Source organism: Crotalus tigris, unplaced genomic scaffold, assembly GCF_016545835.1.
Source record: "Crotalus tigris isolate CLP2741 ecotype Arizona unplaced genomic scaffold, ASM1654583v1 scf7180000018142.649072, whole genome shotgun sequence".
Classification (NCBI taxonomy): domain Eukaryota; kingdom Metazoa; phylum Chordata; class Lepidosauria; order Squamata; family Viperidae; genus Crotalus; species Crotalus tigris.
In genome coordinates this window covers 571229-588939 of record NW_024096844.1, presented here as the reverse complement: position 1 = coordinate 588939, position 17711 = coordinate 571229, and the positions used below count along the sequence as shown (strand labels likewise).

At 46.7% G+C, this 17711-nt stretch overlaps 1 protein-coding gene across 1 annotated transcript in view; it reads right to left on the bottom strand.

Moving 5' to 3' along the window:
* Positions 1–17400, bottom strand: part of SARDH (sarcosine dehydrogenase) — a 56014-nt gene extending 38614 nt beyond the window's left edge. The window contains exons 1-3 of the mRNA XM_039348358.1: positions 17278–17400; positions 12963–13287; positions 1078–1256 (exon numbers count right to left, since the gene is read on the bottom strand). Coding sequence (XP_039204292.1) covers positions 1078–1256; positions 12963–13281 — 498 coding nt within the window. The 5' untranslated portion in view covers positions 13282–13287; positions 17278–17400. The remainder of the gene's footprint in view (positions 1–1077; positions 1257–12962; positions 13288–17277) is intronic.
* Between the last annotated feature and the right edge of the window lie 311 nt (positions 17401–17711).

Sequence of the window (17711 nt, the reverse complement as noted above, 5' to 3'; positions counted from 1 at the left end):
AACTCAACAGAGTTGAAAGGGACCTTGGAGGTCTTCCCATCCAACTTCCTGCACAAGCAGGAGATCCAGTGGTGGGATTCAGCCAGTTCACACCGGTTCAGTACAAGGGGTAGCTAAATTTTGTTGAGTTTGGAGAACCGGCTGAATCCATGCTGCTCTGGAAGTCCATTCTAGGAGGCCTGGAGCAGGTCTCCCAGGCCTAGAACAGCCCACCAGAAGTGCGTGGATGTCACTTCCGGAAGTCTGTTCTAGGCCTCGGAGGCCTGGAGGAGGCCTCCCAGGCCTAGAACAGTCCACAGGAAGTGCATGGATGTCACTTCTGGAAGTCCTTTCTAGGCCTCAGAGGCCCAGGCCTGCATCCACGCAAAGAACCAGATGTTCAGGTATTTGAATCTTACCACTGAGGAAATCCTATACTGTTCTGGACAAACGGCTGTCCAGTCTCTTCTTTAAAACCTCCAGTGATGGAGCACCCACAACTTCTGGAGGGAAGCTGTTCACTGGTTAATTTCTCCTTAAGAAGGGGTGGGGGAGTACACTAGCACATCACAAACTGGTTTGCCAGAACCTCAGTTAATGGAGTTTTAGCCTTTCTTTGGAGTTGATTCTTGAACTTTTTGCCTAATAAGTCTGATTTGTACTAGAAAAAAAATATTGGAATTGCACTATTCCCTTCTGGTCCCGCTTATATAAGCCAGCCCTACCTCACTCCTTACTGGGCCCATGTGCCTTCAGAGGTGGGACCCTCCTCGTTAGTCCAGGGGATCTGAATCCTGTTACTTTCTCCAAATCCCCATGACCAAAATATGCATTCCATAGAGTTCAGAGGTGAACTGGTGGCCTGAACCTCAGAGGGCGCATTCATCTGCTCTCCGAAACCTATTTTAAGAGGGACACAAAGGTGAAAAGCACAGAGCTGAAGAGTCAGAAAGGAGCAGATGGGCAGATGGGCAAAGCCACACAGAGGGTTTAAGGAAGGCAACATGCAAGGAAGAGGCTGCTGCTGAGAAAGATCTCCAGAAAGGACCAGAGAGATGATGCCAACACTCAAGCAGAGGCTGGCGGCTTCCTACTTACTGACATGAGCCTCTTGTACTCATCCAGTCTTGGCTTGTTGGAAGCAATGAAGAGTCCTCCATTTTGGATCCAGCCCGTGTGAAGGCCCGTCTCTTCCTCCAGCTCCCAGCTGACCACGTTACGGGTGTGAGCCAAGAGCTCCACCTCCACGTCACTTGGGCGCAACTGCCACAAGAGGCCTGGGGAAGGGGAAGGCAAGGACGGGAGGCCATGAGGACACCACCGGGCCACACAGCCTGCAGGGTTTTCTGAGGAGGCCCCAAGAGAGGAGCATCTCCTTGCAACTCATTTGCCTCCATTTGTTGCTCCCAGGGACTAAGGGAGGAATTTGGAAAACACCAAGTGGGACCGAGAGCAAAACTAGGCACTGCTCCCTCCCTAAAGCAAAATTTTCTTTTCACTGAGTCCATAAAGTGGATGTCCTAAGGGGATGACGTACACTTTATGGGCCCAGTGAAAAGATTCATGTTAAAGTTTACACTTAATAACTTAAAACGACTCCCAAAATGTAAACACTGAAAACACAATACACACAGCCAGGTGCTATAAAATCCAACTGAACGGTGGATTCAGCAAGGGGTAGAAAGAATGGCAAAGAATGCCTTCTCTGCCTTCAACATCTGCAAAAGGTTCCCTGCCTGCTCTCCTGACCACTGTTTCCACACCTGAGCCAGGAAAGGAGCACCCTCAGGTTTATTTGTTTGTTTGTTTGATTTATCTGCCACCCATATGGCCTAGTTATTCCCACATCCAAACTGAGGACCATTCCCTTCAGATCTGGTGGCACCAAGAACAATCAGACTAAAAGCTGGGCATTTATTTGATCTGCTGTACTTATACGGAAGGAGAGTGCCGACCTTGAAGGACTTTACCAGAAAGTTCTTATTTATTCCCTTCATGGCCTTGACAATTACTGGGACCCAGATACAGCAAAAAGAGTCTTTCACTTCCCAGTTGGAAAACAGCTAGGCATATTTGGGACCTCCTGAGATACAGATTGAAGATGCTGACTGTCAGGGCCCACTTCAAAATCTCATCCTAAGAAAGCAAAACTCATGGAAGCAGTTTCTTCCAAAAAGAACTTTTATTAGGAGAAACTAATAGCAGGCATAATAGACAGGATCTGAGGGTTTCCCTCTCAGATCAATAGGTTAAAAGAGTCCCAAGCAAACCCCACCCCAATAGTTCATCCGGTCAGTTCAAACGGACCAATCCTCAGCTGTTAAATCCGTTGTGGGAAAGCGCTGATAACACCGGTCTTTCCCAGGCTTGTAGCGATGTTGTTGGGTCTTCACACCTTCCCTTCCGAAACAGGAGATAAGCCAGATGGCCCGAGGCACATTCCTTTCTCACCCCAAGGTAACATCAAGCGAGAGACAGTTCAAAGAACAAGTATGCAGAGACAGCGAAAGGGATACATTCTAATGCTAGAGAGAAACACAGCCCACAGCGTCTTCCCCCTCCCCTTCAGGAGCATGCAACGTTGCTGTGCATTTGTGTGCAAGACTTTTGACATCGCTGAAAACTTGGTTGCTCCAGCACCTTTGGAAACTATCACTTACGCAGAGCTGAAGAAAATGTTAAAGGAACATTTTGAACCGAAGCTATCAGTAATAGCATGGCATCATGCATTTGAACAGTGGGACCAACGTCCAGTAGAGTCTGCTGAGGACTTTATTGCTGCTCTGCGTCAAGCTGCAAGGCCCTGCAAGTTTAAAGGCTTGGAAGAACAGCTATGAGATCAGCTAGTTTGTGGTCTGAGGAGCCGAGAACTGCAGCAAAAGATTTTTGCAAAAGACGCCATTTCCTTCCAAGACACGCTAAGGGAGATCATGGCCAAAGAAATAGTAGGAGTTAATGTATCCCCTGGCATTTTTCAAAGCATGATGGAGCGAACGTTTCGTAAGATTCTGGGAGTTTGCTCATATTTCAACGATGTCCTCATCGCAGGGGAATCAACGGAAAACCTGTCTGAAAGGCTCCGGTCCGTTTTGCTTTGTTTCTGCGAAGCGGGGCTGGTTCAAACAGGAAAAATGCAAAATTGGAGTAACTTCTACTGAATTCCTGGGGTTTTGCATAGATGCCAAAGGCATCCATCCTGCTGAGTCCAAGCTCAAAGCGATTCAGCAGGCCTCAAGTCCCAAGTCAAAGAGCGAGCTTCAAACCTTCCTTGGATTCCTAAACTTTTACCATTCCTTCCTTCCCCATAAGGCTACAGTGGCAGAGCTGTTACACCAGCTCTTGGATAAACAGACTCCCTGGAAGTGGATGGAAGTCCACGAAAGGAGTTTTGCTGAGGGCAAAGCATTGTTGTCTTGAAATGCTGTTCTAGCTCATTTCAATGAGCAGTTGCCAGTTTGTATAGCTTGTGATGTATCCCCTTATGGAACTGGGGCTGTCTTAAGCCACCTCAAGGCTGATGGGACACAAGTTCCTGTAGCCTACTATTCAAGGACTCTGTCTTCTGCTGAGCGTAATTATGCACAGATAGACAGAGAAGCCTTGGCTATTGTGGCTGGCATAAAAAAGTTTCATGACTTTTTGTATGGTCGCCATTTCACGGTTTTACAGACCGCAAGCCACTTCTGGGGTTGTTCACAACTAACTAACAAACCCCATACATAATTTCTCCTAGAATGTTGAGGTGGTCAATCTTCCTTTCTGCTTATGACTATTCCCTGGTTCACAAACCAGGGAAAGAAATGGGCCATGCAGATGGCCTTAGTAGGTTGCCTCTACAGCTCTTAGAATCAGATCCTGCTCCGGCCAACCACATCCTGGCTATCAAGGATTTGCCTGAGTCTCCCCTCAATGCAGGGGATGTGGCTGCAGAAACAGCCACTGATAACATGCTAACATGCATGTTGAACTGGGTGTTGTCAGGATGGCCTGACACATGTCCTGGCACCAATTTCCAGAGTTTCTGGAAAAGGAAACATGAGCTATCCACCTTTAAGGGGTTGCGTCCTATGGGGTAGCAGGGTAATGATCCCAACCTCATTGAGGACTGGAGTCTTGCAGTCTCTGCATGAGGGACATCCGGGAATAGTCTGGATGAAGGCTCTTGCGCGCAGCTATCTCTAGTGGCCTGGGCTTGATAAAGAGATTGAGACCCAGGTCCAGGGGTGCACATCTGCCAACAGTCCAGGCCTGAAATGCCACAGGCTCCCATGCATAGATGGGAGGCCACATATGCTCCTTGGTCGAGGGTTCATATCGACTACGCTGGCCCCTTTCAGGGGCAATTCTTCCTTATTGTTGTGGACAGTCACTCCAAATGGCTAGAGGTCGTTCCAGTGTCCTCCACGACGACTGCCAGGACCATCCAGGTGTTGAGGGGGATCGTCACCTCTCATGGGCTCCCAAATGTTCTTGTCTCCAACAACGGACCTCAATTCACCTCTTTGGAGTTTCAGTCCTTCCTGAAAGCCAACATGATTCGTCATGTTACTTCGGCACCTTTTCACCCAGTTTCCAACAGCCAAGCTGAGCACTTGGTGCACACCACCAAAGAAGCCTTGAAGAGGTTCACTCATGGGAGCTGGCATCACAGGTTAGCTGATTTTCTCCTTTGCCACTGTACCACACCTTGCACAGCTACAGGCAAGAGCCCAGCTGAACTCCGCTGGGGTCGCCGTCTTATTACCAGATTAGACAGATTACACCCAGACTGGGTGGCTTCTTAGTGTCACAGCCGTGGGCACCGAGGAGATTGAAAGTTGGTGATCCAGTTTGGGCAAGGAACTATGGGCCTGGACATCTTTGGGTGATAGCAGTGGTCTGCAAAGTCACTGGGCCACTGTCATACAAAGTGCCCTTGTTCGCATGCTGCATCGGCACATTGACCAGCTGCAATGGAGGTTACCTAGTCACTCTTCCGCTCCTGACTCTGCTCTCAGGGGGGAGGAGGACCACGATCGTGGATCTCAGTCTCTCTGCGAAAGGGGGGTTTTGCATTCTCCAAATAGGGATTTTGCCAATGAGGCGGCTCCTGACTCTGGCACCGGGTCCATGGGACATTGCACTCAATGGGCTTCTCATGCCACATCTACCTCAGGCCGTGCGCCTACAGGACAGTGTTCCCAACCGGGTTCTCTCGCCGATCCGGGGAATTCCACCCCACCAGGGAACTCTGGTTTGGGCTTACCAGAAAGGGCCAGCCGAAGTCAAATGGACAAAGGGATGTGCTTACCAGAACAGGCCAGCCAGCAAGATCCGGGTTCACCCGCATCAAACGGGTCTCAAAGTCCCGGTCTGCCAAGCCTGGCAGGCGAGCTTGTAGACCGGGCACTTGCAGCAGCTTCGAGACTATCGGAGCGGGCCAGAGGCCCTCCAAAGTTCCTACAGCACTATGTGAGGTTGCTGTCAGTAAGCGGACAGGCCTAGTATTTCCTAGAAATAAGAACACGCTCAAAATTGTATTATAATGTTGTAGTGTTTGAGATTTCATTGAATAGTAAGATGTGTCTTATAATGTGGTATCAGAGATCAATAATTGTGTATTATTGATTAATTAACACGGGAGACTAGCAGTATTGTAATATTGTAAAGTATTAAGTATTGCTATGGAGAAGTGACATTGTAGTAGACTAAAATAGTAAGTATCTATTTGTTTTGAACCAAGAGGGGAGGAGTGTTATGTCCTTGGCCTGTGACTGACAGAGCAGGAAGCTGCAGTAAGACCCGGGCAGACCATGTGGCCTGCCTAGGCCAGACAGGCTGTCTCCAGCCTATTGAGCATGTGCAGAGCGGGAAAATACGTTGCATTTATTGGCTGACGCTGTTCCCTGCAGAAGGCATAAAAGGGAGCGGAGCCATTTTATGTTGTTCTATTAAAGCTGAAATAAAGAAGCATCTGTTGTTACTCCTGCCTCGTTTCAATGCCTTATCAACGCAAAGAACAGAACAAACATGAATGGGCAAATGCCCCTTACGAAGATATTGTACTTGACTTACCTTTTATATCTACAGTAACACTTATAAGAATATGGAAAGATTTTTTGATTCAGCAAAACATATTCATTAAGAAATGTACTGGGCAAAAGAAAAAGGCTAAAGTGAAAATTAAGAAAATAGACAATGGGACCTATCAGAGAGAATATTTTAAAAAGAAACACCTGTTTGAATATGGTTAAAGAAATAGAAATTTTATTTTATTTTATTTTAAGAACAAAGAGCCCCTCAAGTAACATAGTACTCTCTTTTTCTTCTCTCTTCTTATTTTATTTCTTGATATGAGTAACATAAAAGAGTTGGAATGGCTTATATAAAGGAAATGTTTTAGATATTTAAATGTGATTGACTTTAAGAAAATTATAATGGATTAAAAATGTTTTGAATAAGAGTTAAAAGACTAGGGGACTATATTTATTAAATGGAATATCTAACGATTAAATATTTTTTTAATTAGAGTAAAAAAGAACAGAAAAATTTTGGAAATAAATATGTATTAGCTTATAGGAAACATGGATTTTAAATAGCATACTATCCTTTTATTTTTCTTTATTCTTATTCTTCTTTTTCTTTTTTTTAGTCTTATTTATTCCTTAAGAAAGGTAAAAGTACTGGGATGGCTTACATGAGAAAAAATAAACTTAAATATTTAAATGTAATTAACTTTGAGAAAATCTTAATCAGTAAGAATGTCTTGAACATTGTGGGAAAAACAAATGTAAACAAGAACTGTAAACAGGATCTATGATGAGGCAACCAGAATGACTAAATAGAAAAAAAATATTATATTGATGTGATTATCTGTAGAAATATTAGAAAATTTTTTATACTCAATTGTTATTTACCAAAACAACAAGAACTGTATTAACTTAAGGTTGGTAAAAGAGAACATTATGGGAAAAAGAGGAAATCAAGTAAAGCTTTATGTGGATTATAGATTATAGAAATCAACCGTTAGTGAATGTTTTTTAAATGTAAACCCAGTCAACACACTGTTTACCAAATATTAAGGTGACTATATTAAAAAATCAATAAAACATTTTTTTTTTTTAAAAAAGGAGCCTGGAAGCACTGAAAACACTCAGGAAATTAACTCCTAAGCAAGCAAGGTGGTCACAGTATTTCCATTGATTTAATTTCATGTTGAAATTAGCGGACACGTTGTCCAGAATGCACAATATAACAGCACACGCATGCGCGGCGCCACCCCACGCGCGACGCCACCCCCATGCGCGGCACGCATGCGCGGCGCCACCCCGAGGGGGGGAAATGGCAGATCGCCTTCTTTGGCGACCCCCGAAAAATGGTCGATCGACCCCAAATGGGGTCGCGACCCATAGGTTGAGAATCGCTGCTTTAGTAAGTCAAGCAGGAACTGATTTCAGAAAAGCGTTCGAGAGTGATGAATGATTCCTAAGCCACAAGAATTTATGCACCATGACCGATGGCCTGGAATGGGTTGGAGGAAAGTTGTACATACCCAAAAGTCAGAGACTAACATTCATGCAATTGGGCCATGACTCAAAGTCCGCAAGCCATTTTGGGTTTATGAAAATGTTACATCTGGTTAAAAGGCAGTTTTGGTGGCCATCAATTAAAAAGACATTGAAAACTACGTGGCTAGCTGCCTGATTTGTGCCTCAGCAAAGAGACGGTAAGGGAACTCAATGTCATGGTTCCGACAGATGAAACCCTTCAAAAGAACTTCAAGGCATTGTTTAACTTAAAGAATCTTTTATTCGAGAAACAAAGTATTGGCACTACATAGTTGAACCCAGAAACTAAATTCACCTTCCCTGGATACAAAGTAATGAAGTACAATTCCCACCTCCAATAAACAGTCATAAATCACATTCCACAATTAGCTTGAAGCGCAGGCTTCCTCCTCAGCTCTCCAGCCCGCCAAAACGCTATCAGCTCTGGGCCCAACGTCCTTGGGTTCCCACAGCCAAGTTATTATTGTTATGACTAGCTGGACTCTCATCCCTATTCCCCCTCCCAGCATCAACTAATTCTAAAAGCATAGAGAAAATGGCTGCATTTTCATCTGTTGTCAAAGCAAGAACATCTGATGTTAGCACCGTTGACATTCGCATTTAGATAGCTTGGCATAAAGGCGAGCTGCCTGGAGTTTTTTCAGGACGGGTCTGACTAGCTTTACATGCTCTTCCATGGTTTCAGTAAGTATCAAGATGTCATCTAGGTAAACAAGCACCCTGTCATGCCTCCGTCCGAGCCTGACTCTGAGGACGACATGGAATTCCCTATTGAGGCCCAGAAGGGGGTATCTGTAGCTTCGGAGGACTCTGGGGAGGAATAGGCTGAAGCAGGCCAGGGCCCTTCAAGCTTGGAACAGGGAAGGCAGAGCTCAGGCGAGGAGCAAGGCCCCTCCCCACCAGATCCCAGAGCAAGGAGAGCATAGAGGAGGAGGGAACAACGGAGGCAGGCTCACTTGCTTGGGAGGAGAGCATCATGCCCCACTTCACAAGGCACACCTGGGGAGTAGGTATTTAAGGAGACGCTGTGGGGTGGGGCATTTGCCGGGAACAAACGTGAACTCTTGTGATGTGAGCTCTTGTACTTGGACTCTTTGTATTTTGGATCAAGTTTGTTTCCTGCTGAGTTTTCCTTGCTGTCTTCAGTTTTGCAGTTTGCAGATTACAGGCAAGCTGGCCGTTGAAAAGATCATACTTTGATTGTTATCTGTTTTACTTTAAAGAACTGTTGAACTCCGTTGACTGTTTTATTGAACTTGTGCCAGCATATGTGGGGGCTGTTGGGTGAATGTTGGCAGTGCTTACAACAGTGGTTCTCCACCTGTGGGTCGGGACCCCATTTGGGGTCGAACGACCATTTCACGGGGGTCGCCAAACAAGGCTGTCGCCATTTTTCCTCCCTTTTCTTTGGCCACGCTCCTGGCACCCAATGATGTATAAGTGGTTGGGGGTCACCACAACATGGGGAACTGTATTATGGGGTCGCGGCATTAGAAAGGTTGAGAACCACTGGCTTACAAAGACAATTATTCTGACCAGCTAATTGCTTTGCCTCCATTTGGGGCCCTGGGTCATCACACACCCTTTGTATAGATGCTCCCACAGTATGTCGTTTATTAATTGCATGAACACTGTGGGTGCTCCTTGCAACCCAAAAGGTAGAACCCAAAATTGATAACATACTAAGGGGCAATTGAAAGCCGTCTTCCATTCATCCCCCTCCTTTATACTAATCCTGTAATAGGCTTCTCTCAAATTAGTTTTGAGAAGATTTTTTCCTTTCGACAGGTGGGACAGCATATTCTTTATGAGAGGGAGAGGGTAGACTGCTCTCGCTCACTACGTTCAGGGCTGTATAATCAATGCAGAGGCAGAGGGTCCCGCCTTTCTTCTCCCGGAACACCAGTGCAGCGGTTTTTGGTTTTGCCGGTTAGATAAAACCCCTCTCTAAATTTTTGTCTATGAACTTCTGCATCTCCTCCAGCTCCTGTGGGCTCATGGAATACATTTTGGGCTTGGGGAGTTTCGCATCAGGCTGGATTTCTATGGAACAGTCCGTGGGCCGGTGGGGGGGGGGTAGTTCATCGGACCTTTCCTCACTGAATACTTCAGCTAGGTCTCTATATTCCTCAGGAATTTCTGGCAGTTCCTTTTCCTCCCCTACTGCAGCTTTTTCGAGTTTCTCCCGGATTGGGGTTTGGCTGGTGCCCTGGCTGGTTCCTTTTGGGAACCTGAGCTCTGCCATTCTCCAGTCTACCTGCGAGTTCCATTTTGCTAGCCATGCCATGCCCAGGATAAGGGGGCATTCCATGCCAGGGGTCGCCACAAATGTTATAGTCTCTATGTGGTCCCCTAGGGTGAGTTGGATAGCCAGTGTGGCTAGGGTGGTTGGCATCCCCCCTACTATGGACCCATTTAATTGACCGAATGAGATCGGTTTCTTCAGCCTTCTCCCCGGGATCCCCAAATTCCCCACTAAGGTTCGGCTTATGAGGCAGTGGGTGCAGCCGGAGTCAATTAATGCCCTGATCTCATTTTCTCGGGCATGCCAGGGGCTAACAGTGCTATGGTCCTGGTGAGGGGTGCAATAGGCCCACTTACCAGGGGTAAGTTGTTGTCCAATGAGTTGGATGTTCCCCCTGGGTTGGTCAGAGTTCCCTTCCCTCATTTAGGTGAGGCAGGGAACTTGACGACTTCTGTGCTCTTCATGGCCATCTCCTTCGGCTTTGCTGGAGTTTTCCTGGGTTTTCCGGCTGGGGCTCGATCAGGTTTCCGTACAGGGGTATATGTGCGGCATTCAGCTGCGTGGTGGTCCCTCTTTCCCACATTTGAAGCATTCTAAGGTTCTTTTGGCTGCTGGTGCTTGCTTCGATGGCTCGCGAGCTGGCTCTGATGGTGATTTTCCTCACGATCTCCCCCCCTCGTCGCTGCCTCTTGGCTAGGTCGATCTCTGCGGCCAGGACCTACCAGTCCTGTAGCCGGTAGGGGTCTCCTCAGGGGATGCAGGCATCATACAGGTCATAGTTTAGTCCGTCTTTGAAGTAGCTGACCAGGACATTTTCTGGTCAATTCAGTTTGCTAGTCAGGGCTTGGAACTCCTGGATGTATTCCGCCACGGGTCGCAAGCCCTGCTTCACTGTCTTTATTCGCTCCTGTGCTTTCCGGTCAGCAAGGGGATCTTTGAAATGATGCCTAAGGGCTACCATGAATTGATTGAAGTTTTGCAGCTCTGGTGTGTCTGCATCATGGAGTTCTACGATCCAGTCCGCTGTGGTGCCATCTAGGGCTGCTTGCACAATGTGCACCCTGGCCTGGTCGCTTGGGATGTTGCGATCATATTCCTCCATGTAGTTTAGCAACTGGGTCAGGAAAAATCCCAGGTGCCGTGGCTCCCTGCAGTACTTCACATCCAGCAGCAGGAACTTCTGGATGAATCAATGTCTCTTCTTTCATTTGTGTCGTCTCCCATCTCTGTCTGCGGTTGCTGCTTGGTGAGGGGTGGCAGCAGCGACAGTGACAGCTGTGGTTTCGATGTTGCTTTCAGAGGATTCCAAGACTGCTGGCTCAGCCCCTCCTTCATCTGTCCCTTCTGTGGAACCCAGGCTGATGGTGCCCCAGCACAGGTCAACCTTCTCTACTCTCATGGAGTCAAGGGCTATCTTCATCATGTCGATTGCTTGTTCCAGCAACCGGCTGGAAAGTAGTGGCCGATCCTCCTCGTCTTCGCTAAGATGGAGTGACCTCTCCATCTCAACTTTCCAACCTGGTTGATGACTACCTCATCTGAGGGTCACCTTCCTGGTCTTTTTCTCCCAGTCCTCCTTCTTCCCGACACCCATTGACCACCTGGGCTTGTGGCGGCATTCTGCGACCACTTCCTCTTTCAATGAGCTCGAGGATTCGGAGTTGGAGTATTTGCAGGGATCTGCTCAATGGGAGGCTTCCCTCTCCATCGCAGGTTCTTCCCTCTCCATTCCAATATCCGATATTATTTTCCAAGTTCCCCAGTAAGAATCATCACGGTAGAATTGGAGTTCCCAAAGATACTCAGACAGGTTCACCCAATTTTCCACTGCAGTCTTTTAAAACACAAACTGCAATTGCCCTTAAGGCCAGGTGTAGCTCCTTCACCTCCTCCAGTCATGGTAGAAGGTGAACACCATTTTGAAATAAAAGAAATTCTAGATTCCAGAAAACACCATAGTTCCACCCAATATCTAGTAGCATGGAAATATCTGCCTCCTTCCCAAAATGAGTGGGTTCAGAAATGTCATGTCAGAGCCCCCAAATTACTTAGTTTCATGCTGCATATCCAGATAAACCAGACTAATCTTTGTCTCCCCCTTTTTCTGTTTTATTTTCTACAGATGGATCTCTCTTTTTTCTAAGCGGGGCAGGATGTCAGAACCCATTACTCTCCTGGGGAGGGGGATCTATTTCAATTCTTTCCATTTCTTTCTGTGGGTTCTGCCATTCTCCTGAGGGGGAGGGGGGAAGGCTCTGTGGTGTTTCTGCTTTGCTACAATGTATCTGTTCCGCTGTTTCTACATACTTACTCTTTGAACTGTCTCTCCCTTGATGTCAACCTAGGGTGAGAAAGGAATGTGCCTCCGGACATCTGGATTATCTCTTGCTGTGGAAGGGAAGGTGTGAAGACCCAACATCATCTTCACAATCATGGGAACTGACCCGCTATCAGCTCTGTTCCCACAGCGGACTTAACACCAGTGGATTGGCTCATTCAAACTGACCAGATGGACTATTGGGATGGGGTTTGCTTGGGACTCTTTTAACCTATTGATCTGAGCGGGAAACCCTCAGATCCTGCCTTCTATGCCTGCTATCAGCTTCTCCTAATAAAAGTTCCTTTTGGGATGAAAGTTCCAAGAATCCTGCTTTCTTGGGATGAGGTTTTGAAGTGGGCCCTGACAAATGCAGAGAAATTGGAACTGTAGTATTGTTCTGGACATCAAGGTCTGTTTAAAAAATGTACAATTTATCCATTTTTGAAAAGGCTGTATTTTATAACACAACAAGGTCCCATTGAAATGATTTCATAATATTTAACAATGTTTTTAAAGCAGTAATTTAACATTTTTATTGAATTTTCTCTTTGAGAACACTGGTGTCAGTCCCTCTGGTGAGCCATGACTTTATTTATGATGGGAACATTCTCTGGCCTGGCGATTTTGTAAACTGCCGGCCTTTTTACATAGATGCCAGATCAAAGGCAGCAGCTGCAGGGATGAACCACCAGCTTAATCACTAAGGAAAACATTTAAGGTTTGAGGAGCTGATCAACTGCTAAGAAGAGCCTGCTTTCTGACCCCATCCTGACCAATAGCTTGGATTACGCAAATGATGGTGAATACACCATGACAGCCACTGACATAATCACCCAAAGAGGACCTTCCCACCAGCAGCTCCCTTCTTTACCTGCAGTATGCCAAGTGGTCCCTGAGGTCAAACGATCCCTTTCAAGCAAAACCACATTGGTCATGCCCTTCTTGGCAAGATGGTAGATTGTCTGGCATCCAAGGCTACCACCACCTACCACCACCACATCTGCAGAGGTAGGAAGGGGCTTTGTGGGCCCTTCGCGGGAGGAGTGGCCCTCTTCCTTCAGTGTCTTCTGATATGGGACATTCTTCTCTATAGTCAGTCCAGCACCGCTACTGAAGAACTGTAGCCTTCGTCTAGAATTACGTAATTGTAGACCTGCTGCTGCTTGGAGCACACACCTCAGGTGGGCCATGGCGATCTGAAGAGAGAGGAAGACATTGATGACAGGCACCCAGAAGAAATCTTCTTCCCCACATAATCCAAATGAGCAAAGCAGGACCTCTCTGCCTCAGCCTGATAAAGTGGGGGCAGAAACAACTGGAACAGCACAAGGCAAGAGGAAAGGAGGTGGTGGTGGTGGTGGTGTTTGGAAATAACTGCCTCAGATTATCTGAAGAGCTTTAAATGAGAAAGGGGAGGGTGAGTAATCTTTAAAACCAAACCCCAAGCATAAACCCCAGAACAACAAATCAGACAATGAAGAAGGCAATAGTGAGAAGGAAGAGTAATCGGGTATAAATCAGGAGATGTAGGAAGCAAATGCAGCCATAAAGAGCTCAAGATGCCTATACCTCAATGCTCAGAGTTTGGGGAACAAAGAGGGAGAACTTGAAGTCCTGCTACATGAGGGCAGGTATGACATTGTTGCTATTAGTGGTGGGATGGAACCCACGATCAGAACATACTGCTAGGGCATAAATTGTTCAAAAGATACAGACCCAACAAAAGAGGAGTTGCATTGCATGCAAGAAATCACTACACCTCTACAGAAATACCCAATAACATGGATGAAAGCCTTCCAGTGTCTTAATCTTTAAAAGAGCTGATTTTAACAACTCAGAGAAAGCCTAAGAAAAGTTCCATGGATAAAAATCCTAAAGGGGAAAACAAGAAGCTTGGGAAACTCTGAAAAATATGATCATAAAAGCCCAGTCCAACACAATACTACTGAAAAATAAAAACAAGAAATCCAAGAAGAAACTAGCATGGTTGCACAAAGATCTGTCTGATAAAGTGAAAGACAAAAAGGATAAGTACAAAAAATGGAAAGAGGGACCTATAACTCAGGCAGAATATCAGCAGATAGCCCGAATCTGCAAAGATGAAGTCAGGAAACTCAAGGCTCAGAATAAACAAAGACTTGAAACAAAAGTCAAAGATAATTTTAAAAAAAGTTTCTTTCAACATATAAATAAGAAAAAAGTCAAGGAAACAGTCGGTCCACTAAAGAGAGAAGATGGCAAGAAAGTAACAGGCAATAGAGAGAAAGCAGACTTGCTTAATTCCTTTTTTGCATCATTCTTTATGCAAAAAGAAACTAAAGCCAACTAATATCAAAAACATAACTGTAAAAGACAGGCTCAAAATAAAAATTAAAATAAACAAGAAAATGGTGACAGCACAACTGTCTGACCTGGATGAATATAAATCACTGGGACCACCCGAGTTCTGAAGGAGCTGGCAGGTGTCATCTCAGAACCACTGTACCGTGCCTTTCAAAAATCCTGTAACATCGGGGATCTACCAGAGGAGTGGGAAAGATGTGGTTCCCATCTTAAAAAAGGGGGGGGGGACAGACCCAGGAAACTACAGAACAATCAGTCTAACATCAATACCTGGGAAGATACTGGAAAAAAATAATAAAATAATAAATAAAATACCGTATATGCCGGCGTATAAGACGACTTCCGGAAGCGCTAAACTCGGCATCAAAGATGGGGGTCGTCTTATACGCCGAGCATCTTATACGCCGGAAATACTGGTAGTTTCCGGCGTATAAGACGACGTTCTAGGAATGCGGCTCGGTGATAAAGACGGGGGGCGTCTTATACGTCGGGTCGCCTAATACGCCGGCATATACGATAATAAAAAAAAATAGATCTGTGAACATCTAGAAACAAATAAAGTTATAACTAGTAGCCAGCATGGGTTTGTTAAAAAAAGATCATGCCAAACCAATCTTACTTCATTCTTTGACAGAGTCAGTAAATTAGTAGACAAGTGAAATGCTTGACATAGTATACTTAGACTTCAGCAAGGCATTCGACAAAGTAGATCACATTGTGATCAAAATAGATCACAACCTATTTCTGGGTAAACTAGAAAAATGTAGGATAGATAGCATCACCATCAGATGGATTTGTAACTGACTGACAAACCATATTCAATGAGTAGTTCTTAATGGTACTTTATCTACATGGAGGGAAATAAGCAGTGGGGAACCACAAGGTTCTTTCTTAGGCCTAGTCCTCTTCAATATCTTCTTAAATGACAGATGAGGGAATAGAAGGGGAACTTACAAAATCTGCAGACAACACTAAGCTGGCAGAAAAAGTCAACACCCCAGAAGACAAGCTTAGGATCCAAAAAGATCTTGACAGACTTGAACAATGGGCCATCTCCAACAAAATGAAATTCAGTGTGGAGAAAAGCAAGATTTTATACTTAGGCAGGAAAAACCAAAGGTACAAGTACAGATTAGCTGAAACTTGGCTCAGAAACAGCAACTATGAGAGGCAACTTGGAGTCCTAGTGGATGATCATTTAAAATGAGTCAGTAGTGTGTGGTGGCAGCCAAAAAAGCTAACAGAATCCTTTGTTGTATGAACAGAGGCATAGAATCAAAATCACATGAAGTATTAGTACCAGTTTATAAATCCTTAGTAAGGCCATACCTGGAATACTACATCTAGTTTTGGTTACCACATTACAAAAAAGATATTGAGACTTTGGGAAAAGTGCAAAGAAGAGCAACTAAGATGACTTGGGAAAAAACATGAAAAATGGTTGCAGGAATTGGGTGTGGCCGTCTAGAGAAAAGAAAGACTAGGGATGACATGATAGCAGTATTACAGTATTTGGGGGGCTGCCACAAAGCAGAGGGGGTCAACTTATTTTCCAGAGCACTAGAAGGCAAGACAAAAAACAATGGTTAGAAACTGATCAAGGAGAGAAGCAACCTGGAATTAAGAAGAAACTTCCTGACAGTGAGGACAATTAACCAGTGGAACAGCTGGCCTCCAGAAATCGTGGGCGCTCCATCAACTAAGATAATCCAAGGCCTGGAGATTAAAACATACGAAGAACGGCTGCAGGACTTGGGTTTGGCTAGTCTAAAGAAAAGAAGAAATAGGGGAGAGATGATAGCAGTGTTTCAGTATTTGAGGGGCTGCCACCAAGGAAGTCCCGTTATTCTCCAAAGCACCAGAGGGAAGGATAAGAAACAATGGTTGGAAACTGATCAAAGAGAGAAGCAACCTGGAATTAAGGAGAAACTTCCTGACAATGAGGACAATTAACCAGTGGAACAGCCTGCCTCCAGGTGTTCCATCACTGGAGATTTTTAAGAAGAGGCTAGACAGCCACCTGTCTGAGGTGGGATAGGCTCTCCTGCTTGAGCAGGGTCTGGACTAGAAGACCTCCAGGGTTCCTTCCAGCTCTATTGTATTCTATATGATTTTTCATAGAATTGTAATTATTCCAATTATTCATGGAGTTGATGCACACATACCCACACCCACGAGCTGTATGTGGCAATTACAACCCTGGGTGAGTGCAGCTGCCAAAATGCTGCCGTGCGTGCCACCCTTCGGCTTCCGGGCCTTAACAAAACAACCCCAGTAACGGGGGGGGGGGGCTTCCCAGGCTGAGGCTTCTCCTTCGAGTGAAAAGGCTGCCCGGGGAAAGCAGAAGCAGCTGCAGGGGGAGACTTGGAGCTGCTCAACCACCCCTCCCTCGCCGCCCCCTGCAACTGAGAAGGGGCGGCCCTGCCTGCGCGCCCAAGGAGAGACTCTGGAAGAGATACCGCCTAGCCGTCACTATGGGGGAGAGCAGAATATGGTCCCCCCCCCCTCATACAGGCAGGAGGAGCGGCAGAAGCCGCTCAGATTGGCTCGGTCTCCCCGGGCGGAGGGAGGGTAAAGAGGCCAGCTCCAAATTTGGACCCTGGACTCCGCGGCTCTCGACGGGCAGCGCCAAATCCTCCCCAGCTCCGGGGAAGCGCCGCTTGGCGGCTCGGAAAGGCCACCCTCTCGGACTCTCCGCGGAGGTTCCGAGGCCGCCTCAACTGCTTGGCAAGAACGCGGGAAGCGCCAGAGCCACGTTGCAGGCTTCGAGCAGGCTTCGAGACGCCTGCCGCCGCGACAGACGGGCATGGGGCGCGCCTGAAGCCCCCCCGGCCAGCGCGGACCTCGAGCGTCAGAAGGGCCTTCCCGCCGGTCGGATACCTCGCCGGTCAGGTCGCCGCCGCCGCGGGCAACTTTTCCTCCGCGCCCACCAGTCAGAAGTGCCCGGAGCCGCCAAGCAGGAGGAGCTGGCGAGCAGGGGAGGAGCGACGAAAGCCCCGGCCGGGCAGGGGCGGAGCGACGGGCGGGCGGGCGGAGCTGCCACGGATGAGGCGCTGGCGAGGGGCGGGGCGGGGCGGGGCCTGGCCGGAGTGGGGGCGGTGTGGCGAAGTAGAAGGGCAAAGAACCCTAACCCTAACCCAGGGGTTCTCAACCTTGGCAACTTTAAGACTTGTGGACTTCAACTCCCAGAATTCCTCAGCCAGCTTTGCTGGCTGAGGAATTCTGGGAGTTGAAGTCCACAAGTCTTAAAGTTGCCAAGGTTGAGAACCCCTGCCCT